The 26,132-nt window shown below is 37.8% G+C and overlaps 1 protein-coding gene across 2 annotated transcripts; it reads right to left on the reverse strand.

Annotated features, from left to right (window-relative positions):
- Positions 1-428: 428 nt before the first annotated feature.
- Positions 429-22,597, reverse strand: BRM (transcription regulatory protein SNF2). 2 transcript variants are annotated; one of them, XM_011626489.3, is made up of 14 exons: positions 22,299-22,597; positions 15,858-17,189; positions 13,857-15,179; positions 13,614-13,726; positions 13,219-13,306; positions 12,993-13,079; positions 10,445-10,537; positions 10,258-10,341; positions 7,890-8,093; positions 6,741-6,986; positions 4,991-6,601; positions 4,356-4,898; positions 2,638-2,895; positions 429-1,412 (listed from the first exon to the last, which is right to left on the reverse strand). In XM_011626489.3, the coding sequence occupies exons 1-14, from the start codon at positions 22,467-22,469 to the stop codon at positions 813-815; spliced, it is 6,753 nt and encodes a 2,250-aa protein (XP_011624791.2). In that variant the 5' UTR covers positions 22,470-22,597; the 3' UTR covers positions 429-812. The 2 variants fall into 2 exon arrangements, with proteins under 2 accessions (XP_011624791.2, XP_020527123.2); XM_020671464.2 differs by having other exon boundaries at positions 4,356-4,901.
- Between the last annotated feature and the right edge of the window lie 3,535 nt (positions 22,598-26,132).

A 26,132-nucleotide genomic window follows, 5' to 3' on the forward strand; every position in this document is an offset into this window, starting at 1 on the left:
AAACCAAGACACAATAACTCCAAAAACTGCAAAGCCAAAGTTCTGCACAGATGGCTTGCAGAATTAAAACCACCGAAATGGTTCAATTAAGTGACTATACAAAAGCTTATATTCAATGAAAATCTTCAAGATACAATTTTGGCCAAAACTAGCATGTCTCGATCCAAGTGAGGATAGCATTTCTCTTCTGTATAATTGTATATTCTAAAAATATACATGGGCCTCAAAAAAATCAAGCATGCGTATTTGCCAAGGTATAAAAAAGATTATTTACAACTCACATAAAACACCCAAGCCCTTCTTCAAAATCCCATGTAAACAAGCAGAAATGATAAAAGAAAATTGAAACACACATACACATACACAATGGAACACCCATTTCTATGAGAATACTTTAATAAACAGATAAAACGAACAAGACTAACTGATTTTTCTCTTTTTTGGGTGTAAATGAGATCTACCACTGGAATTTTATTTCCTTTTCTTACAACAGTAAAATTGTGAGTGAGAAGAAATCTCACAGGACTTCCTTTTCTTATAACTGTAAAAGCACAAAGAAGACTGCTTGCTTACGAGTGAGAAGAAATCTCACAAGACTGAAACGAACCTTATGGGAATACATTAGATTTTATGCACATGTAGCTACCGCCATAACCCATTATCATACCTGAACTACAATTACATCTGAGAAATGTGAACCCCATACAAAAGAAAAATTAAAAATGCCCAGAAAATGAAAATGAAGATATTGAAAGGCACCAAATAAAAAGAGTAAAATTGAGCCCAAATTATCATCATATATACACATCAAATCAAATATGGCTTGGCCTCCTTTTACCAGTATCTGTCCTCAATCTCTTTACAGGTTTTGCCCACTGTAACTCATTCACCCCACCACTGCTTGTCCCGCCACCAGCCTTGTTACCCAATTGGAGCCATCCATGTGGCTGCCTCTGATTCTGGGACATGGTATTCTCCCTTACCGCTTGCCCCATCAATGGTTGACAAGTGTCCTGCACCCCACGCACCTTAACAGCCCCCTTATCCCTATCTTTCCTCTTCTTCTTGCATATAACAAGGTCGCCCGGATGCGTCAGTGATGCCACATCATCACGTGGGCCCCTTGGCTCATTGGGCCTAGATGGATGGGACCGAGGGTCCTTGGGCCCATCTTCAGAGGGGTGGGACCCACGATGATGGCGAGTGGTGGGGACCAGGTCCACATGGTCCTGGTCAGAGTCATCGACTGGTTTGAATGGTCGGTTATTTTGGCTTGGGTTTCTCGGGGACAGGGTCGATGTGGGCCCCGTGAATGAACCTAGGGTTTTCGCCTCTCGCAAATCAGTTTCAGGAAACACAACCTTCAGGCATTCGAATGCTAGGGATTGCAGCTTCCTGGCATCAGAGCGAACCTGGAGACAAATGGCTATCAAAAGTCAGGACAATTTATGCCAGGCATATGTTGAAGGAGCGGGTCCTTCAAGATTCAAATAGGACCTATTGCCTGTCAGGTGAAGCTAAAGATCTTCAACACCGCTCATGGTAGCGATCCAATGATGGAGATTGAATCCTATATCATTCTGTAGGATCCGCTCCCACAAGATCCTTTCCCATCTTTAACTACTAAATCTCAACTGATTTGATAATAGATCTCAAGCATGCCGAAATCTCAACCATTTCAACATTGCCACAGGCAAAATGACAACTGACTACTAGAAAGTTCAACAATACACAAGCCCATTTTTGTCGGTAATTTTGGAGTACAATCATAAATTAACTATTAGAATAGTGTAATGTAGGATATGAACAAACCATTAATATTTCATTGATCAAAAGACAGAGAAGCAACAATAAAGTTACACATGTTTTCTCTTTCTTTCTTTCATATTTTGGGTTTAGTTACTATAAGTTATTACTATCTCATTTGATTTCTTATAACATAAAAACTAAGCAAAGTTAAGGATCAAAAGAGATATTCAAGTCCGAAATAAATGAAATAATGAACACGCTATGGGAAAATATCGTTTGGAGTACAATCCTAAGTTAACCATTAGCATAGTGTAATGTAAGCTATGAACAAACCATTATATTTCATTGAGCAAAAGACAGAGAAGTAACAATAAAGTTACGCACGTTTTCTCTTTCTTTCTTTCTTATTTTGGGTTAAGTTAGTTACTTTGAGTTTGTTACTATCTTATTTGGTTTCTTATAACATAAAAACTAAGCAAAGTTAAGGATCAAAAAAGATATTCAAGTCTTAAAGAAATGGATTAAATAACACGCAATGGGAAAATATGGGTTATTCCAAATATCTGACTTATCATCCCTTTTTTGTTTTCTTATTTCTTTGTTTTGGTTTGTCCTTTTTCATTTTTATATTTTTATCATTTGTATGGTTTTAAAATCCTAATGTTCCCTCAGCTTCGATCCTCCATTTACTTCATTATTTTTTGTAACTGTTTTCCATTCTTATTTCCTTGTTCTATCTTTTTCACCTAATAATAATAACCAAGGCACACGCGATACTATGTAGATACAGATCATTCAATGTAGATACAGACCATTAAACATAAGAGGAAAGAAACCAAAGGTGATATTTTATAGCATGTACTAAAAGGAGAAATTTGGGCTAATTACCTCAGCTGAATACCCGCAATAATGGGTGGCATTTTTCAACATTAACTGTATGTCAGCTGCTAAGTCGGTCCCGCTACTATAGTCCCCTCTATCAACCCGCTGATCGATGGCTCGTAAATCCAATGGATTATTACCCATATTTATGCCTCTCACGCCTCCAGCATTCTCGCTTCTCTTCCAAAAATCAGTTAATATTGGTACTAGTTGATGCCCATCTTTATCTATGGCCCTTTGAAGCTTGCTGAGCACATGCTTGCACTGGGTGAAAAAAAAGAAATTTGGAACGTTATTTAACGTCATAGAGAAAGAAAAACTACAAATAAAATTTTGTAAATGAGAGAGCCAGATGCAGTAATAAGCAGGTCAATAAACTATTGCCAGCGCTTTGTTGTCATTTCGTTACACTGATGGACATGTTTGATGAAGTAAAACAAGCAAAAGAAAGCAAGATCCTCATCATCTTCCCATACATATTTTCAGTGGTTCTAAGCATGGCTTGATGTTTTCGATTCCACAAAGTTCTAAGCAGAGAGGGGAAGGGAAGGGGAAGGATTATAGAGTTCAGGCCACATCACAAACATGTGCGCACGCACACACAAACACCCCCACACAAATAGATAGAGAGAGAGAGAGAGAGAGAGAGTATTATGCTGGGCATATCTGTCAGTCCCATCACCCTATGTCAAACAAAATTCGAGGGGAAGCGCGGATAGAGGATAAACAAGACAAATAGGGGACTAGAGAGAGGGAAGGAGAATGATTAACAAAACACTTGAATTAGAAAATAGGCTAATTATGATAGAATTTGTAACTTTCCAACGGTAATATCTGCTCTCTCAGAGACTTCTCACCCTCGAGCTCACTATCTATCATCCGTTAATGAAACCAACCCATTTTTTTATATTTAATTCGACACACTAAGTGTGGCAAGAAAACTTTAAACGTGATTTTTCTTTTTCTTTTTTTCTTTGGATGACACTTCAGACGTGATAGTTTTTTATTTCGAAACTGCTTTAACTGTTCTATTTATAAAGAAGAGGAGGGATACTTTAGACGTGAAAGTTGCTAACCACAAACTCATGTACATGCATGACTCTCACGTAAAAAGGGCAAAAATAACTTAGAAGTGTATAAAAAGGAAATTGTTTCATGCGGGCTGGACCGCATGACCTACATATGCGGTCCAAAAAGTGAAAAGCATCCACCTTAAAGATGGATGCAAGTAGGTGTTCCATCTAAAAAGAATGGAAACTAACAATCCAAATGTTTTCTTACTAGAATTATTATTTCTAATTTTAAAAATTTACTTATTTTTTCATATTCATGATCTCCATGTTAGAGATTACATGTCCTTAAAAATTAAGTCCAAAACTCAATCTCAAAAATGGATTTATTAATAGGCCCGCATTTCTACATATGCGGGCTTGGCCACATAGAAACCGGGTCCGATTAAAAATAAGGTTAAACACTAGGAGTGCAATGAGTGTAGTATTAGATCAACTCCATACTCAGTCGTTGAGATGGACAGCAGGTATGATCCAACATATCATACATAATGTGCATTGCTACTCTGAAAAACACAATGGCAAACCGCCAAATTACATCTCTCAAACTTCTAGAAATAGCATTTCCAAAATCCATTTGTAGCGGTTTTACAGCCAAAACACCAATAGATACACAAAATCCAGGTCATAAGCTTAAATACGGGAAGGGCATACCTTTTTCCTTAAATTATCAGATGTCTGTCCAGAGCCAAAGACAGGACCAGTCATACGTAGAGATTTACTATCGGAACTTTCTCTTGAATATTCTATGCCATCACCCACATGCTCAAGCAACTCATTTACTCTGCTCTGTTTTGGCGTGCCATGCAATTTTGGAGAATCAGTTCCTCGTCTTGGAGGAAGATTTCGCCTTTGTCTAGAACTTGGGTCACTGGGGTCTTGCCTACCGGATACTGGTTCTGTGTATGTTTCAAGTTCTAAAGTTTGCCTCTGTTGCATCCCATAATCAACAGACACTTTATTTGCAAATTGATTTGAATTTCCATGCTGGTGGGAAACCTTTTCATTGCTATACCTATCCTCCGTCTTTTCAGAAGTAGATCTACGAATGCGAATACTACGCTTCCTTTTAATTTTTGGCTGCAAAACCTGCTCATCTTCACCATCATCACGTTCATGAATCCAACTTCCAGACTGTTGAAGATCCATATGGGAATCACCGGATGCTACAATTTCTCCTTCCTCTAACTCCTCTGACTGCTATAGATTGCCAAAAAAGTAAGATAAAGACAAAGTGAGAGAAAATTAAGTAAATCAATTAAGCAACACAAATTAAGAGAGGTACATACCATCCTTTTTGAAACTGAACCAGGTCTAGCATCCAACGCGGATAGGGACCCAAACTTCTGAGAAGTTAATGTGGAGGTTGCAACTCCATTTACCCTGCGATTTTCAGAAGAAGATCCAGAAGAGACACCCTCCTCCATACCTTCTTCATTCCTGGTCACATCCATTGACTTGGAAAACCCATAACCACCTCTGCTACTTTCATTTTGTCCCTCCTCCTCAGATGGATCCTTATTGTAAGGTATTGCAGAACCAGATCGGTCGAACCCCTCATCCTCATAGTCCCCAATTTCTCCCTCTTCTTCCTGCATGAAAGACGCCCTTTCATCTGAACTCGCTTCCACATCTTCCCCAATCTCTCCATTACTCATCCCAGTGTCCAAATCCTGAGACGTTGAGAGCTTTTTTATAGTAGACGAGCCCTTTGGGCGACCCCTTTTCTTCTCAATTTTACTAGGAGATGCAGCGGCTAATTTTTCCTCCTCAGAATATAACCCAATATGGCCAATCAGTCCACTTTTAGATGCCTTCTTAGACAAAGCAGATACAGCAGCATTAACTTCTCTAGACCCAGCTCGGAGCCACTTAGGAATTTCATCATACCGTATCATTTCCTCTGTCCAGTCCAATTCTTCATCCATTTGATCAAACAATTCAACTTCTTCTTCACTTCTTGCAATCATTCGATTTACCTCTTGCAGGGAAGGAACATCATGAACAGTTTCTTGGTACCTTTCCTCATCATGTAATAGTGTCTCCAAAGTCATGCGCCGTTCTTCCTGAGTTGTCCTTTGATCAAAACGGCCAGCATTTATGACCTCATCAGCCATATCAATCTTGTATTGCTGAATATTATTTCGGACAAGACTTTCAATGGAACCCATATATCGGTCTTTACCAGCAAGCTCATCCTCCAAATCAACTGTTCCCCCATTTCTCAATTCATCTTCTTTCTGATAGCTTGATATTGTATCTGCAACTGCTTCCATATATATAACTTTTACCGCCCGCTTCTGCCCTATCCGATGAGCTCTGGCCACTGCTTGCTCCTCATTTTTGGGATTTGGATCAGGGTCATAAATTACTACAGTGTCTGCAGATTGAAGATTCAAGCCTCGACCAGCCGCACGAATACTGAGCAGAAAGATAAAACACCTCGAACCAGGGCTATTGAACTCCACAATGGCAGACTCTCTATCTTCGAGACTCGTCGTGCCATCGATTCGCCTATAAACAAGCCCCCTCCATTGGAGGTACTCTTCTAAGATATCAAGAAGCTTTGTCATAGTGCTAAAAAGCAGCACCCGATGCCCTGTTCTGTGGAGCTTGATGAGAATCCTATCAAGGATCCAGAGCTTCCCACAAGATCTCACAATATACTCTTTTGAATATCCAGCCAAGTATGGATAGTTAAGCAGGGGGTGATTGCAAACTTTGCGCAGTTCCATACATCTGTTCTGCAATGGCACGTATGCCCTAACTTGGCGATTGGGATTCCCAGCAACCCTCTTTAACTCAGCCTGAGGCTCAAGCCGGATGCTACCAGTGGCTTTAACCCAGTCATATATGGCACCTTGAACAGCAGACATTTTACACCTCAAAACAATTGAAACCTGTATCAAAAGCAAATGTACATAGCATTTAGATCCAAAAAATAATCAATATCAAGGGCACAATTCCTTATCCTCTGTTATATGCTCCTAATCGAAATACTTTTGGTTCTTTAAAAAGAAAAAAAGAAAACGAAAGCACCTTTGGTGGAAGTGAGCCTTCCACATCTTCAACACGTCGCCGAAGCATGAAAGGCTCTAAGATTTGATGAAGCCGATGAATGATAATCACCTTCTTCTCAGTCTCGAGCCAATCATCCTCTGCATTTTGTGAAGAAGGGTTATCTTTTTGGAAAGGCTTTGCAAACCAGTCGTGAAATGCTTTGCAGTTATCAAATACTTCTGGAAGAAGCAAGTTTAGTAGTGACCACAGCTCTTGCAAATCATTCTGTAACAGATGAACAAGAACACACTTCAGGTCAGAAAAGTGTAAATAGAATGTATTTCTTTAGTATGGAGGGAGGATAAATATAGCACCCTGTGTTATCAGAATTGGACATGCAATTGAAGGTCTAATCCAGTCAAAACCAGTCTGACCACAGGTCGAACTAGTTGGACCCAATTTAAAAAATATTTGAGATAAATTATAAAGAATAGATTAAAAATATCATAAATTATAAAGAATAGATTAAAATATGCAATTATACAAAAAAAAAGGATGTGCAAACTCGTTTTGCCAGTCAAAACCGGCCAAATTGACCAGTCAAAATTAGTCAAACATTGATTTGTTTGGTTTTGATGAGCCCATTTCTTTTGCTTTGGACCAAACTGGCCATAGCACTTGTCAACAGTCCATCCAATCGATGGGCTGGTTCGGTCCCATCTTGATAACGATGATCAAATCCAATCAATCCGCTATAAGTAGAGATTACCAAAGCAACATGATAGCCAAAAATTTCCTTCAAGATTTATATTGTCACTCTCTAGAACTTTAGAATTATCAGTTCTGGCCAACACAATAACCACACCATTAATATACATACTGAAGAACATGAATTAACATCTAAGAATATAAATGGACATTAAACAAGCAAAGCCGACCTTTGATTTACACAACAAGAGACACTAAAACCTTAGTCCCAGGCATCAAGATTATAAATGGCCATTCAAGTCTCTATCAAAACATCTGGTGTACAGATTACACTGAAAACTCCTAACAAAATAGAGTTAAAGAATCTCCACTATATATATATATATATATATATCAATAGTGCACATAGGAGAGCACTAGATTCTAGTTTGTATAAAAATGCACAATATTAAAAACCAAGCCAGTCTATTTAGTACCAACCTGTAAGGGTGTCCCAGTTAAAAGAAGCCTCCTCTGGCAACGGAACCTATCAAGATCACGAGCCAAGCGTGATTCTCTATCTTTCATACGCTGAGCTTCATCGATTATGACATACTTCCAATCAATTTTTGAAAGTTTTGAACGGTCGCGCATTATGAATTCATAAGTCGTGATAAGTGCATTAAATTTCATTGCACACACCTCCTGAAAAACAAATACCAAGAAAAAGAAGATTTCAGCATGGAACGCATGAAGATGATAAAATGTAGAAGCACAATACAAAAATATGGGAAGATGGACTTGAAGAAACTGATACCAACCAAATCAGAATTAGCACCACAAAAAGACTTGTTAAAAATATTTTGAATAACTTTAACAAGCAAAAAATAATGTTTTTGTGTTTTAAGTCACGGTATGCATGGCATATGTAGCGGACCATAATTTGGTTATTTAATAATTTGTGATTTGCATACATCAAATATCCAGATCCAAGTCCTTTTCCAATCACTTTACACAAGATATCTCTTCCCAAGTATGCAGGTATCATGTTGTCACCCGTTCTGAAGATCGCATGCATGCACCTGGGTAGAACACAAGCATTGAACCAAAACTAGACTACACAAGATATTCATCTTGTATTTCCACCTAACCTTGTTTGTCTACATTAGTGATGCCCATTCGACACCATCATGCTAGCCACACCCAAAAAATGATAAGCAGAGGACAGCAGGGGCATAATAATCAAATTTCCCAGCAATCCAACTTTTCCAAGGAGTACCATTCAATCCAACAGGCTCCAATCAGAATACATATCGATTCAACCACTCATAATGCAATAAATGGGTAACAAAAATTATTCCACAATGGCCCTCAATCCCAAATTTAAGGACTCACAATCTCGCATCATCAGATATCCTGAAACAAATATTAGGGACAACCCTATATGGGGAGCAGATAAGGAAGCGTCTAAGACAGGAAAGATGTGTTTCTCACGAGCTCCACAAGTTCTGCTGGGCAAACTACTTGGATGTTGGATTATGCAAGTTCCAAGGAAATCAAGGCCCCTTCCTTCCCTAGAGCATTTTCTCCTAAAAATCTCCAATTGATCAAAAGCTACTCACGAATTCTCCTTCTAAAAATGTTTCAAATAATCAAGACCCATTGAATCCATCCCACTGATGGTGATGCACTTAACATGAAGCAATGTAATGAACAGTTTGACTTAGATCCAAGCGAGACATTGCTAAAATCCACATAAAATCAGTAAAACCCCCTTCAATAAAATGAAATACATTATGAGTGCAATTGACATTCATCTGAAGGCCGTTTTATAATCAAAAGAGCATCACTTCCTACAAGATAAAAAAAACAACACCTCATGCTCCCCTCAGTAAAAATTGTCTCATATGTACCCAACTATCTTTACCAACGACTGTTTTAGAACACGGATTGGTGACGTGGATCACCCACCACCAATTCCAATTCAGATCGGCCGGATGGGCGATCAGTAATCCAGAGAAATAAAAATAAAAATAAAAAAGAGGAGAAAATTTGCATAAATTCCTTTTTCATAATTCAACAAATAACAAATTAAAAAGCATAGATTCATAGATTTTTTCCACATGACAGATGATTTCTCCACTCATTCCTTTTAATGTACTGAAAACAACAAGAATCATGAATAAATTAGCATGTAGCTACTCTTTCGTTTTAAAATTTTCTTTTCCATGTGGTACTATCTATGCTCATGTAGTCCAAGATTGGCTGCATGTGTGCGTTTGTATTTAGTAATTTATTTCAAGGAACGAAATGGGTAAAAAAGGCATTGCCTTATCTATTTGGATTGACATGATAGGTCATGCACCTTCCTCTTTTTATGCTCTATTACCATGCATGAACTGTGTTGTGTATCAATGTCATCATAACAGGCAAAGTCACCGGATTCGAACCCGGAATAGGGACGGTGCCCAACATTACCATCATAGATCGGCAATTTTTAAATCACTGGTACCAACACGGTAATTTCCAGGTCCAATATGTTACCAGAGGCCAGTTATTGCATGAACAGTTCTAATTCATGAGGAAAGATTAGCTTTTCTCATTTACTATTGAATAATGATGGAACGAGGTTCTGAATTCATCAAGAAAAAGAAAAAGGACATTCTTCACCAGAAAAAGAACTGCTAATTTAAAAGGCTGATTAGATGTGCCAAAAATTTCCACGAAGATCATATTAATTTGTTAATACAACCTGCTTAAGTTCCAAATCATGTATGCCCAAAACTTCCATGAAAAACACAATTTAATGGGTAATAAAATAAGGAACAGGCCACCTACAATAATAGAGAGAGAGAGAGCAGGCACCTACCTGGGTATACAACTTCATCCGTTGTTCTTTCCCACCAACATAATAAATGCAAGATACTGAAGGCAACCAACTGTGAAGCTCACTCTGAAGGAGATGGACAAAAGTAAGCAATGAAATTTTTGTAAATTAAAAAAAAATGAAAACAAAAAAGCTGCCAACCCCCATTTGAAGCAAATAAATAAATCACCTTCCAATTCACCAAAACAGCATTAGGAACTATTATAAGATGAGGCCCATAGTTCCCCTTGAACTCCATCAAATAAGCCATCAATGCCATAACCTGCATGGTCAGGTAACTCGTTGGAACAACCTGTTATACTTATATAAGCAAGTTCTACAAAATTTAGTTTCCGTGCATATCAAAGTCAAAAACATAATCTGGTTTCATAAAAGCACGCTCACACTACATAAAAGCACACTCTTAAATCTGTAAGAGAAACAAAACAACTTCTAATTCCTCTCTTTTTTCTGGAAAACCATTTCTAGTTCCTTGAATTTTCAATTAAAAACAATTACAGAGCATTCTATTGTTGAGTAATAAAGAGTGGTGTCCTCTCAAGTAACGAGAGGATTAAAGAATGGATGTGAGAGGTGTGATATGTTGTGCCTTCCTTGTTCACAAGGAATCCCCAGGGAACAACGTACAAGATAATGTCAAGCTTCATCATGTTTGCTAGGAATCCCTTACATTTGGAAACTATATTTTGATAGCAGCTGGAGAACACGTACTTTATAAGAATAAAGGAGACATACAGAGTAGCACGAACTTTCGAGGGATCAAACATATCAGCTACACTAAGAAACTATGGAAGAGAGAGATTCAACAATGACTAAGACATGAAACAAGTGTATCAGAAAATTACTAAGGAGGTTAACCATCGAGACCATTTTCCTAATTAGACAATTAATTGAGAAGTTTAGTGAGAAAAAAAAATACCTCACAAGGTCTTTATTGATTCAGAGAAAGCATAGGAATTACCTAAAGCGTTAATTTGGTGGGTGTCGGGAAAAAAGGAGTCTCTAAATGACATATTGACATGGTGAGAGATATGCACGACAGAATGCTAACTACCATGAGGATAACTAGTGGAGAGACAAGTGAGATTCCAATAATAGTGGGCCCTTCCTAAATTAGGGGTCACCGTTGAGCCCATATCTCTTTGCTTTGGTTATGGATGAATTAACTGGGCATCAACAGGATGAGGTCACGTGGTGCATATTGTTGCGGATTACATAACTTGGATTAATGAGACTAGAGACAGTATAAACATAAAGTTAGAACTTTTGAGGGATACTTCAGAATCAAAGGGTTTTAGAATTAGCCAGATTAAAAAAATTTTATTTTCTTTAGAATGAAATATTAAGAACGATCATTTTTTATAGCTTGTAATTTCTATATATTTCTATTCTAAATTTATTTCTATTTATATATATATATATATATATATACACGCATACCTTGATGGAATGCAAGTCTAGTAATAATAGGAGCAGAAACGATGAATTGAAAATCAAGATCGTAAAGGAAAAGGCCAATGCTTAGGCAGAATTACAGAATGAACCCCCCCCCTTCCCCCCCCCCCCCCCCCCCCCCCCCCCAACTCAAGATGTAAAGTTAATGGATCAACATCCATTGCAACAGGCTCATTCCAAATGAAGTATTAGGATCCACGTTCGATTTGTAAAGTTCCACTCTACCTCTTAATCATCAAAAGACCCGGATTTGTTTCATTTGTGTTTCCTTACAACAACTCCATCATCATTAGAAAACCATATGACAGCCTTTTAAGAAATAAACATGGACATGTAATCCTTGCTTCTATTTCCTCAAAGTGATTCTAACCAATGAACAATTTTTACCCGCACTTAGTTGACAGAAGCAATGAAAGATGGAATGGATGCTCAAGAAAGAGAAAAGCCTAGAATGTATCAACTCTTCTTCCAGGTAAGCACGACACCATGTGGCTGGACGCAAAGAGGATTACAACCAAATTCAAGTTAGATGATACATTACTAATGTATGAAGGGTAGACTGCAGAGTTCACTCAGGACAAGGGTAAACAAGATGAAAAGCCCGAAACTCGGAAAACAAAGAAGTCCATGTATAGTGACATTTTTATATATAGTAACAGATAGAATTATAAGGAATATGGTAAAATGACAATATATAGATCACTATACATACATAGACACCATGCAAGGGTAAGTGTAAACACAAACTCGTTGCACTCACATTCACATGACACATTCTATGCTCCAAATAGCAGATAGAACATTGAATTTGACAAAAAAGATTAGAAAACCTCATGTACAACCTTTTTAGTTCCACATATAGTGACATTATTATATATAGTAACAGAGAGAAATATCAGAGAACTATAAGGAATACATATATACATAGACACCATATATAGATTAATATACACATACATAGACACCATGCAAGGGTATGCATAAACACAAACTCGTCACACTCACATTCAGATGACACATTCCATGCTCCAATAGCAGATAGAACATTTAATTTGCCAAAAGAGATTAGAAAACCTCATGTACAACTTTTTAACACATTTCTAAGCACAATCATAATCATCCTTTCCTATGAACCTGAAAAACTGAGGATTTTCTGTTCACATGCACAAGCCATACACAGAAGTGAACCAAGTTTTGTCCAATTCAATCAACTACTTTACAGATCACAAAAGAGTTGATGAACAGCAATGAACATATGATACCTGTACAGTCTTGCCAAGACCCATCTCATCAGCTAGAATCCCATTTAATTTATTGTTATATAAAGAAAGCATCCACTGCAACCCAACCTGCAAATGGATAATTAAGCAAATTGTCAGTAGCAGTAGCAGAAAATCAGATCTCAGAACTTACAAATCACTAATATCAACAAAGACAATAGGCAGAATAAGAAATTGAGTGAAAAACTTCAGCTGAGTTGCGACCTACAAGCTGATAGTCACGGAGAGTTCCAGCCCGCAGCATGGAGGGCTGCCTTATGACCCGCTCATTCACAGCATGTGCCAAGTTATAATACCTAGTAAAAAATTTATATTTGAATTATGCATCACATAATCCCATTTGTTTCTCAAAAATAAACAGACCAAATAAGCGAACTAGCCTCAAACAGTAAAAATACCACATTCACAAATGCTTCATAAGCAAAAGTAGCACTATTTCATTTTCCATTTCCAATAAGTAAATATTCAGGCAAGAAATGAATAAGGCTTCTTCTTGAAAAAAGTTCACAAATACTGCATTAAAGCATTTTCAAAATGCTACATAAATTTATGAAAATAGCAAACAGCATCAGCGGGAGAGCTTTCAGAAAGAGATAAAAATACTTGTTAACAGATGAGCTGTCCCTTGGAGCATTCATTTCAGAGAACCTATTCCTTATCATCACTTCCTCACCAGCACAAGCTGCTGCTGCCTTGACTTCTTCCTCTGAGAGACCCTAAAAAAATAACAACAATAGATCACCTTAAAAGCAATTAAGTGAAAGAAACGTCCAATCCTGTAAATATCTATCAAATAAATTATCTAAATGCATAAGGTCACATCAAACTCCAACAAATATTGCATACATGAGATCGGGCAGCTGCAGCAGCAGCAAGTGCTGCCTCTTCCACCTCTTGGTTATTCTTAACAGCTGTAATTTTACCCCCCAGCTTATGAAGATAATCTTCAGTCTGAGACAAAAATGATGATAGAACAGCATATCTTTGTGCAGCATCCCCAGGTATGTTTGTCTGTTGTTCCAATAACATCTCTCTGTATCTATCAACATCATTGTTTTTCAAAGCTTCCATTCTCTTATTCCGATCCCAATCTTTTCTCTTTGAGAATTCCTTTAACATTCTTTCGTGATACTTAGCAACTCCCCTATTTCGAGCAGTCCGTGCATCCCGTATAGCCCAGTGAGCCTCGAGAAGCTTTTTGCGCCACTGAAAAACAGATTTCAGTTGCTTTTCTCTTATGACCTTTTGCGAAATTTGCACTTGCCTAGCAAGCTCCAGTCGCTGGCGTTCACACTGACGCATAAACTTTCGATATGGCCGGTCACCCATCGCCATTATCTCCTGCTGTTGCTGGTCAACTTCGTCCCTTACGCGTGCCTGAAGATCCAAAAGACGAAGCTTTCTTTCTTCAATTTGTAATTTCAGAACCAGATCGGGTCGTATGCGTTTCCTTTCTAAATTTACAGCAAGTAAACACTCAATTTTTTTCATATTCTCAGTTCTTTTCTTCTTAAGCACGTCAACCCCCTCCTCAAGCAGTATATCCTTTACATCATAACCCATGGATAATGGACCCATGTTGTTTCCAAGTATGGGCGAGGGAATGGCTTCATGCTTCTTACTAAAGAAAGGGAAGTCAAATAGTGGTCCATAGTATTTTCTAGGAGCATTAGCATCCTTGGGTATCGGTGTAGTACCAGCAGAGGCGAGCTTCTTAACTTGTGAAGCATCAGAAGGGACACTTTGTGATTGGATAAGCCTTCCTCTATCAGTAGGTAACTCACCTTTAACCGAGACTCTCTGGCTTCCATGTTCGAATTCGTGCTCAGATTTAACACGAGCGGCACTGCTTTGCTCTTCTTTTGTCACAGACCCATTCTCCATCGAGTCCTTAGCTGTTGCACTAGTAATTCCTGGCAAAGCAGTCCTCATGGGCATTTTTTCTTCCATGACTGAGGATTCCTCTTTCATCAGACCCTGGCCTTTGGTTGAAGTCATAATATGTGGAGCCTTGTCATTGGTCTCCACATGTTTTGGATGCTCCTCTACACTCCTTCCTGTGCTCCTCTCCTGTGCACCTAATGGGGAAATACGCACAACCTGCTGTGGATTTAGCGGCGGTGGAGCAATTGACTGAAGAACTTCTTGAGGTAGATGACCTTCCCCACGCTGTAAGAAATGGAAAATATTAGTATGAAGATTAAAAATGTTAAATGGCCCAATGCCCTATTGGATGTAAAACAAAGAAGAAAAATCATTTAGAAAAACAATGGGTATTAGCAAGATTTTTGCACGAAACACATGTTAAACCCATCTTCAAGAACTCAAACATCTGATAGAATGCAAGAGGTAATTGACCACCACACATCACATGTAATGTAGCAGGAGGACAGTCATGATTTGCCCCTCACTCCACAAATGTGAAAATTATAAATTAGCAAAAAACAAAATTCAGGTGCCAACAGGCATCCAAGTAACTGACCTGAGTGGTTGAGAGACTCAAGATCTTTTAGCCATTTTTTATGTTTTAAAAAAAAATTCTAAGTATATCTCTATAATATAAAAGAAAACCTAAAAGTCAGTGCAACTTGTGCCTGAAGGCCTTGCAAATTTATGGTTTGAGAAACTAGAAATTCCAACGCATAAGAGCATATTAGTCATTTGGTGCTCCAAGCCACACGACCTGCAACATACAGTAAGAGGATAGATGAACTGTACATAATTTAAAATATTGAATTTCTAGCGATGGGGTTGACAGGTGTCGTGCTTAAGCTGGTAAAGAGACAGCAGAAGAAATAGAACAAGAATGTAATCACCATAACCAGTATTGTAAGTTGAGATTAATACCTTCAAACGCCTGAATGCAAGTATTTGGGCTTTCAAAACATGGAGTTGGTCCTTTGTGAACCCAAATCGCTGCTGAGGAGCTAGGGGTGCAACCTGCGGATGAAATTGAGCATTCAAACCCTCATTTGAAACTGAGGGCTGAGAGGAATTGCGATTCAACTGCTGCGACTGTCTGTAATACTGCATTTGTACGGGTTCAGGAGCTGCAAATGAGGCCTTAGGGAGTGCCTGCTCTGTGTTTTGACCCATATTTGCACTCGACTGAGGTGGATGCATGCCCTGCAAGCCACTTCCAACACCAGATGGATGCCTGGTATTCCTCTCTACTTGATTCTGTTGCCCTTGACCAGAGGCCTGCTGCATTTGAATGTTATTAGCATTAACCCCACCAGACGGAAAAGGCCCTAAAGGAAGTGAATGCCTCGTTTTCGAAGACGAGCCCACCAAACCAGATGCTTCAGTCAAAGAATTCCCATGGGCTGAATTTGAGTTTTCACTACCAACATTTGAATAATCATGTGAAGATGACCCAACTTGCTGCTTTGAAGAAGCCAAGCGTGACGGATGTTGGGCACTGTTGCTTTCCTTCGGCTTCTGTGAGGAAGCCAACTTAGATTGCCAGAGTGGTAACAACTGAGTGATAAGATGGGCATTGCCCGGAGCCGAAAGATCAATATTATGCTCCAATGCCCAAGCCTGCATAGCCTGCATCATGACAAGCTGGTTGTTTGCCATGTTTTGCACGTTGGGTTGAGATGTTGGTCCTTGCACTGGTCTTACAATGTTTCCCAACTGTCCAATTACAGGTTGGGGGGGCTTAAAATCATTCCTCTGGTCAGAACTTGGCTGACCATGCTCCATCTGCTTATTATCACTATGAGCAAAATGCTCAACTGGCTTCTTAAATGTCGATGCATGTGTTTGGTTGGCAGCCTGAATAGACATGAGCTCTTGCATTTTCAAATTGTTCGCACGCATTTCTTGCTCCTTACCAGAGAGACCAACAGCACCTGATTTATTTTGTTGCGACTGCATATTTCCATGGGCCTTTTGCTGAGCAGCCTGGAAAGCAACATATTGGAGATAAGCTGGATAAATCTGGTTGGGCAGGTTCTGTTCCAATAGTTGACCTTTGAACTGGCTATCGTCGCGGGCCTGGGAGGCACCTTGATGCTGAGATGCATCCACAAATTTCCTTTGTTGTTGGGAGAAATCCATTGGAGCAGAAGATGAGGAAAAGCTGCTTCCACCCAACGCTCCATGGAGCCCACCTGCCTGATAAGCTAGAAGGGTGGCCTCATCTTCCGGTTTTCTAAGCTGCTGTTGTAGTGACTGCAAGATCGTGAAAACACTAGTAAATAGTCACTCTTTGAAAATAATACAAATGTACAGGACGAAAAAACAAAGAACAAACAGAAATTACAGTACGTAAGGGCACAAGAAACAAACAACATTTTGATGAAGCAAATGTAGTGCATCTTTCGAACAAAAACTGTATCATACAGGAATTAAGAAGAATGACATCTGATCCATCAACAGTTGACATATCTACCATGAAAGAAAGACCATAACAGACAGTCTCACGGTCCTCAAGGGCGACAAACAAAATTCAGCATTGGAGCCATGAGAAGGAGAGGAAACACATAGCATGCAGAAGTTATGATAGATTTACACTAATGGATGAATTTAAAATCTACAAATAACAAAACTCACTCAATTTCACACATAAATAAAACTAATTCAGTTGACCTAGAAATAACTGACATAGATCACCTAAGAATCACTGTATTCGAAGTCCCTCTTTATTGTGTAATTAACGTATTAGACGCCAACGTACAAATTTAGTGCCTTGCTATTCTCAAAAAAAAAAAAAAATGCTTTGCTCAAAGCCAACTTAAATTCAGGGAAAAGCTCCAAAACCATCCTAAGTTACATCCAATTTGGAAGAACAAACATTAGCATAACTTTATTTGTACGTTGATCTCAAACAGGATTCGAGCATAGCATATATAGCAGGGATAATGGTTGGCCACCTCGCCAACAAATAGTTAGAAAACAGATTCCAACAAGTTCATGAGAGTGCTAGGTAAGCCAACATATTTAAAATAGCTACCGTTAATTGTAAAATAAAGGTGTTGTAATTTTTCACAAAGTAGCAATCCATTACTTGGTGATTGAACTTCCAAGGCTTCTAAAACTACACCTTGGGGACAGCAAAGACCTCGAGACTCTTAATCATGTTATCCTACATGATTTCTTTTTTGAGAGGAAAAATAATGTGATCACAAATGACAGTTAACACTTTCAAAAAAAAAATGTGATCACAAATGACAACTATTCATTGCCTTCATAACCTCCACTTCAATGAATGCGGAAAATGGGGAGACATCTTTTATATTCGAAGAGAGTTATCATCATGAATTTCATCTATTGTGAAATGGTCTTATTTGAAGTCAATCAAGGGAAAAAAAACGACTTTAAGACATTCATCTCAATGGTCAAGAAAGCGTAGGTGCCCGCCTAGGCGTTTTGGGGGCCTGGTCGCCTAGGCGCCCACCTAGGAACAGGGTACTGTTAGTTTTAAAACAGTAAGTCTTAGTTTTATAGTAAGACCTATGAATATTTAAGATCTTAGTTTCACATAAGACTTAACTCATTAAGATGTCATATAATTATTAATTTATCAAATATAAGTAAAACAAAAACAATAGAATATCAAAACATAAACACATTGTATAAAAAAGGAATCAACTATTTATAAAGGGTGCGGTTTGTATAGAGCCTACGCTCTAAACAATCAAATTAGAGCCTACCTTCAAATATTGTCGAGAAATGCAGTTTCAATATTGGAAATCGTTGTGATAGCCTTAAAATATATTTTCATCTTTATTTATAAGATTTAAAGCTTCAAAACTAGTGTAGATCGACATCTCTATGAAAATCTAGAAAATTGACGGTCCAAAAATACGTTACAAAATACACTATTTCCCAAACTTGAAATCCATTTTTAACTCATGCCCATGCATCTTGATGTCGAGATGATCAATTTGAGGATATTTGGGTATCAAAACAACATCTTCCGGTGAAAGTTTGGAGGTAGGCTCAAATTTGATTGTTTAGAGCCTCGGCTCTATATAAACTTTTCCCATTTATAAAAGAATAACATATCTGCCCAATTTCATCGTCCAAATGAGGAAAAATTCAATTAATCACAAAAAAATTCACATGATAATTTTTTACCCTCTCAAAGGGTTTTTTCCGCCTTTTTTCCAAACTGTCTCTAGGTGGCACCTAGGCGGGCGCCTAGACTGTAGCGCCTAGACGCAGGATACCTAATTGTCCTACCTAACGCCTATGCATTTTTTAAATTTTTTTACCTAGGAATTTTTGAAATTTTTTCTGCCTAGGCGGCTAGACGAGCGAATTTTCGAACATTGATTCATCTACAAGTTTTTTTTCTTTTTTTGTTGAAGTAACATTTATATGCAAGTTGCCATCCAAAATAATGACAAGAGACCAGGCTTTCAAGCCTATAGAAAAGGCACCATGAAATGTGAAATGTGGGAGGACTTCAACGCTTACCTTTAAAATGATAATCCACTTAAAAAATAAAAACAACACATAAAAAGGTTGAGACAAAAGCATAAGGTCTTAGGCAGAAAAAGAAACCCACAAACCTAAACCACTAAATCCAAGCCAGCTAAGCACTCTAACAATGACTAAGCTTCCAATGAACAGGCATAGAATCTATCCCCAAGATCGCCGACATTAGCCCCAAATTGGCATAAAAAAATTCTATTATCGCTTTTAAGGTACCTCTTTGACAGCAAATCGTATTAACCAGATCACTGGCAATATGCTAGGACAAGCTCTCCTATGAGAGGTTTGACTCTCCCCCAAGTTGAGACAGAAAAAGCACCAAAACCCCAAAGAATAACCGCTTCCTCAATTCAAAACACCACCAGAGATGCAAGATCTAAGCTTCAGATTCAAGTTAAACTCTGAAACACAACAAGAGATCAAACACATATGGGCCCTCACACAAGGTTTATACCATTTTATCACCATCAAGGCACCAAGCAATGCTCTTAAAATGATAAAACAAGATTGAGTAACCCTGTTCAGACAAATGTGTTATGATAAGCAACTAGCTAATGGCTAGATACCCAAATTGGTTGAGGGCAGGATCTACGCTTGCTAGCTAGAAACAACTGACTCAATCAGCCTACCAAGAATCAGCAAGTTTGGTCACACTTCATGTATACATCTCAAAACTAATTTTTGTTTAAGTTTCCAAAAGTGGTCGTAAGGGCATATGATTGATCAGAAACCAATCCAAATCAGAAGAACAAAGTGAACCAACCTAATGCAAGAGACAAGACGTCAAAAATAATATCGTATGTGTAGCATGTTATACTCTTATAGACAGCGCGAGGCAATTCAAACATGGACATTTTGAATATAAAACAGGGTAATAGCTATTATCGGAGCAATCTAGGCAAAACAATGTGATTATATATCACTTAACCTTCGATAAAAAAAATCATATGTATCATCATCATCATCATCTGAGCCTTATCGAAACTATATGGGGTCAGATAAGATAAATATATTAATGATGTGTTCCATTGCTTTCTAAATATCAACTGTTTTTGTCAGAAGTATATTTAAATGTTTCTCAATTAGTGGCTCAGAATTTTCAACTACAATAACTTTATTGGATCTGGTGTGCATACTGGTGTTACATTTATTAATAAACACTAATATTACAGAAGCAAGTCAACCAGCCAACCAAACTGACACACAAGCAGCTCCATGTCCAGTCCTGCATTGATAACATAGCCATCAACCAAGGGTAACACATGCATCACCACATGCAGTCATCTAGGCTTCTTCTAAACCAAGCTACACAAATGTAGCATAAAAAAAACTTAAGAGCAAATATTGCATATAAATCCCCATTCCATTGCTCCGGTCACACGAATGTTCAGTTCCATACAACCATTGCTAACCATAACTATAGCTCAAACCACCACTTCTCCCCAAAATACCATCCTTTGTACTGAATCTGAATGACTCAGGTAACACTTGACCCTGAAATGGCTTAAAATAAACCCCTACCAAAAATATATAGTAACACATCAGCAGCAGTTATTGTTGTTTCTGCACACCACTTAAAACTGAAAACTTGTGCTGAGTGAAATGAAAGAATAACATTCACAAGTGGTGCGTGTATCTAGTGCACTAGGGGACATCACCATCGGTTTCCGCTAACAAATACTCAAGATAAACAGTACACATTCAAATATGTGCATAATAGATGTTAATCTCCACAGACCTTCATTGTCAGTACTCAATAGATAGTGGAAGTCCTATCGGTATACCATATAAGTAAAAATGATCTAAAAAATGATGTGTCATTCTAGCCCAGGCCATGCAGAGCCATGGTATAGCACATAAAATGAACAAATTTCAACCTTCTTTTCTTTTCTTTTTCTTTTTTTTTAAGCAAGAGCACCAAAAGAATTTAATTTGAAAAGCATACAGTATTTGTTATCCTTCTCTTTAGTGAAGAACACAAGACACGTACACCACAAAGCAGTGAGGTTAAGTTAGGACATAAAAGCTGAACTTAAAGTGCAGACACCTCAGGCATGAGGGACCGAAACTATCCTAATTTGGTTTGCATTGTAATTAAGAAGAAAAACTGGGATCCAAAAGTAGAAAATAAATGCACGAATTAAAAATAAAGCCCAAAAGTAAAGACTGAATATTAATGCAAAAAAAAAACAAACAGAGAGAAATGTGAACTACAATGAGAACTGGACACTGCCCAGCTGCTTCAAAGAGTAAGAGTCTGATATCTTTCAATAAATGGGGGAAAAAAAGGGAAGAACCCAAGTAAGCTTCAAACCCATCTAGAGGAAACATGACCACAATAGAGACCAAACAAAAATCGCAAGCAGAAACATATTTCAAAGAGATCAAGTGTGCAAATAGAAAGCATGATCAGCATAGAGATTAAAATCAAACCACTACCAGAATTCAATCAAACTAATTTATAGAACAAGGGTAGAAAACACCAAAATGTGAGACATAATTGAACATAAAAACGACAAATTTCACAAGAATCGTGATCAGAACCCAACAGAACTGGAGGAAAAAATATTTGAATAAAGTAGCTGGTGAAACGGACCTAGAGAGAGAACTTACTAGTATTCAAAGCCAAATGGACTTCGAAGAACTAGAAAGAGAGAAAATCACCAGAATTCGGTTTCAAAGAACAAGGAGAAAGAAAACAACTACAATTTGAACCCCAATCAAAGTTCAAAAAACAAGAGAGAACGAAAACAACTAAAATTCAAACCAAAGCAAGTGTTCTAAAAAAACTGAGAGACAAAATAACTAAATTTTCAAATAAGAGTAGGGTTCATAACCAACCTGACGAAGAACAATTTGTTGCGGCTGTTGTTGCTGCTGAAATTGCAGAGCATCCAATCCTAAATGAGTAGCAGAGACGGCGGAAGAAGAAGAAGAAGGCGATGGTGAAGAAGAAGAAGAGCGGCATGGCGCCAGATTACGGCCGCCCTGATGCTGCTGACTAGGCTGCATCCAAATTTATAGAGAGAGAAACACGAGCGAGAAAGTAGAGATAGAGAGAGAAAGAAACAAAAACCAAAAAAAAGGGCAAAATTATTAGCAAAACTCTTTAAATCCGCCTTATCCACCCATTACACGTCCTCACTCTCACTCTCTAGCAGGCCCCCTCCCTCTCTTTCTCTCTCAAAATCAGTACTTTCTCTCTCCACTCAACGGATCTTTACCAAAACCGCCTTCCACCTCCACAAAAACCGGCATTAGCAGCCAGAAGAGCGGTTTTGAGCCTTCACGACTGTTTTCGAGGCAGAAAATTGGTGGCTTTCTGGTTTTTTAAAACCACGAAATCAGATCCATAAGCGGTTTTGGCATTGAAAATCCAAAGACATATCGATTTATCCTCCCACTATTTTATCAAAACCCTAACCCTAAAACCGCTTTTACCCCCCTGTTCCAGTCAACTTCTTCAGCTTTCGCACGATAAAAACCGCTTTAAAAATGGTTTTTGGGTTTTACGCTTTCCTTTTCTTCGACGATTCTTTTTGGCTTTTCCCGGTTTTGGCTCCGTTAACCCTGTGGTTCGAACCCTAGATCTTCAATGGGTTTATCATGGGTTAACAAAATTAGACGAAATTACCCTCGTACTTTAATCATCCGGACCAAAATGCCCTCACTTTGAACTGAAAATGAAATAAAAGTCCATCTTGAAATTTGTCGTGTAGCGCAACGGGTCAGACGTGGCCTACCTCCGCATAGGAGTAAAATAGTAAATGTTGCCTTAGTAGAAAGAATTACGGTTTATTGCGCGGGTAAAAACTCGGAAAAGCGGACCGTTTCGTATCGAAAAGGAGGAGTTTCGCAAAACTCTAAATGTGTTCGAGTTTTTGCAATATTCTATTGGTGCCTAAATTATGGTTCACTTTAGATTGTTCATTTGAGAAAAAAGATGATTTAGGTTTAAAGACCTCAAAAACATTTTTTTTTTTTTTTTTTTTTGTAGTTATATAAGATGATTTGAAGGTTTTCACATAAACCTATTTTTTTAACCTATTTTAATTTTCCCTCTATGATTTCACGAGTTAATATAATTTTTGAACCAATGTGGTGTGAAATATGCTTTCGTGACTATTTTTAAGTCTCGATATTTTTTCCTAGGAAAGGGGTTGGTTCATAGTGGTAACATCCCTACACCCAGGTACCACATCGTGGTATCTATTTGTATTGTTGACACCCTTAAATTAACACTTTCAAAATGTATCTCCTTAATCTATTAAAAAAAATGCGTAGAGGTTTGTTTTCCCCACAATTACCCAAAAGAATTTATTTTTTCCTTAAAATTTTAATACAATTTTTTCGAGATAATTATTTCACTGTGAGTTGACTCGGTTTTGGCAATAAAATAGTAAAAATTCCTCATAAGAAATTTGTAAAACTGACAAAGTCTGACATAATTGAACATTTGGCGAAGAACAATGACTCTATTTTAACAATGACTAAATTGGGGCCACTGGTTTTACTGATGATTAAGATAACGATTAGTACGAATAACTTTTTTTTTGTCGCCGCATATTAATGACAGCTGAATAGTAACGTAAATGTATTAAATAACCGCAATGAAGGCTATGCAAGAAGGTTCATGCCACATAGGTGGTCCGATAGGAACAAGGGATAAGTGACACACCCTAACCGTCCATTGTTGACATTGGGCAAGGGTGATAAGAAATGTCCTAATGGAGGGTAAGGGGATCTTTACCCATTGAGCTATCGGAAAAAAAAATAAAAAAAAATCCTGGTAGACCCTCAATGCAATCCTTGCATGTGTGAAATATCCTGCTAGACCTTCAGAATGCATAGTCCATGTCCTACATATTTAACCATTTTAGTTCATGTACATGGTCCTTATCAATACTCCTTAACCAGACTCCTTAACCCCTTAGTTCAACTGCATTCAACCAATCAATAGTAGTTTAGGAGAAAGAAGAATCAAAACAATGAATATTGCTCTCATGAGTAAGGGATGATAGAAGCCAACTCCAATTAATTAGGAAAAGGCTTTGACGATGGTGATGACTAAAAGATGGTGGACAAGTAATCTAAAAAAAACAATATTGAAAAAATAGGCAAATATATTATTGACAAAATATGCATTTGATTGGCAATGGTAAATGCAAGTGAAGAGAGTCTTCTTTATGGAAAGGTTTCCTAACTTTGCTTTTGCAACTTAAATGCATAGGATATAGATATTTAAATCCTTGATTTCTAGAAGTTTTTCAAAGAGTAATTGATAAATATAGTGTTTTGGATTTGGTGGATGGTAGAGGTCATAACACAGTGTGGAATGTGAGATTTAGATAATTGGATGTCTAATGTGGTGATAGAGCAAATAACACAAGTATATAAAAGAGGATGAGATTATTTAGGAAGCCATGAAGAAAGGCAGTTTCTTTTTAAGATCACTATGATTTAATTATTATTTTATGAAGAGCAAGGTGGTGCCACTCAAGTGCAAAAAGTATGAAAGTTTCCTATTGTGTGCACCTTGCTATAGGGTTTGTGCAGATGTCTTTTGGTGAATATTTGACTCCAAGAAACCAAAGAAAGGCAAGCAACAAAGAAAATAACAATTCAAATGACATCATGAAGTGGAGTTTACTCTTTTTCTCAAGGGTTTTGTGCTAGACTGAAGATTGGTTTGTTAGGCTAGGGTTTGGATTCATTAGGGTTGAGTTCTCTCTCTCTTTAGGATAGAAAATTTAACGCTCAAGTTATGGGTTTCACTCTCTAAACAAATTTCGTCTCTCTAACTAACCATTTCTCGCTCTAATCCAAGCTTTTAATCTCCAATTTTCAGCTTTTTCCAACCTCTCATGATCAAGGTTTGGGATTCTTATAGAAGTTGGATGAAACATGGGTCAGAACCAAACTCTTAGATTATACATAGGTGAAAATTTAACATTTTGTCCCCTCATTATTGAAGGAGCAAGTATGTTATGGGTTTTTTGAAAGAAATATTAGTGGGTTGCCCTTGGACGCTATAGCACTTCACATACCATCAAATTGTCCTACTATTTTGAATTTTTTTTTAAGTACTCGTGGCCATTTTGGCTTCATAAGCTCGTAGATAATCAATCTAAGATTATTTTGCCTCAAGCTTCACTAAAAAATCCCCATATTGATGGAGTTATGGGTGTTTTTGTGGGCATATATCGCATTTCTTGTAACATCAACTTTTTAGCAAATTTCGGCCTTTAATATGGGCTTCAATATCCGTAGGAACTTTGAAATGCACAATCTGTGGAGGGTTAAATAAAGAGTGTGCATGCAAAATTTAGGGTAAAAACACAGCGCTGTTCGGGAAAAATCAACCAAAGAGTCGAGGTCATGCGGGCTGCAACATGTGGAAACCCTTGTAAACCAACAACTTTGGGCAGCCCAAATCTAGCAGCGAATCAAGCAAGGAAACCTCAATGATATACAAGGCACATTTCCTCCAAATTTCAACTCATTTTACTATAGGGTTTGAGATATATGGCTAAAAGAATGAGGGGGTATCAACATGTACTTTGTTGTCTTTTAGCATGTGAATAGTATGATACCACAAAGATCCGTTCCATTAATATATGAAAATGTATTGGAATGACCTAAAATTTGATGCTTACACTTTCTAGAGGCATTCCT

This window comes from Amborella trichopoda, chromosome 7, assembly GCF_054954075.1.
Source record: "Amborella trichopoda isolate Santa Cruz 75 chromosome 7, AtrichopodaSantaCruz75HAP2 v2.0, whole genome shotgun sequence".
Classification (NCBI taxonomy): Eukaryota; Viridiplantae; Streptophyta; class Magnoliopsida; order Amborellales; family Amborellaceae; genus Amborella; species Amborella trichopoda.

What these genes read in the sequence shown, in the direction of transcription:
- BRM (XM_020671464.2), bottom strand. Translation starts at nt 22,469, where the DNA reads ATGCAGCCTAGTCAGCAGCATCAGGGCGGCCGTAATCTGGCGCCATGC. An exon ending in CTGCAGCTGCCCGATCTCAT is followed by an intron (nt 13,727 to 13,856) that starts GTATGCAATATT and finishes TTATTTTTTTAG; the next exon opens with GGTCTCTCAGAGGAAGAAGT. An exon ending in GTTCAGTTTCAAAAAGGATG is followed by an intron (nt 4,902 to 4,990) that starts GTATGTACCTCT and finishes GGCAATCTATAG; the next exon opens with CAGTCAGAGGAGTTAGAGGA.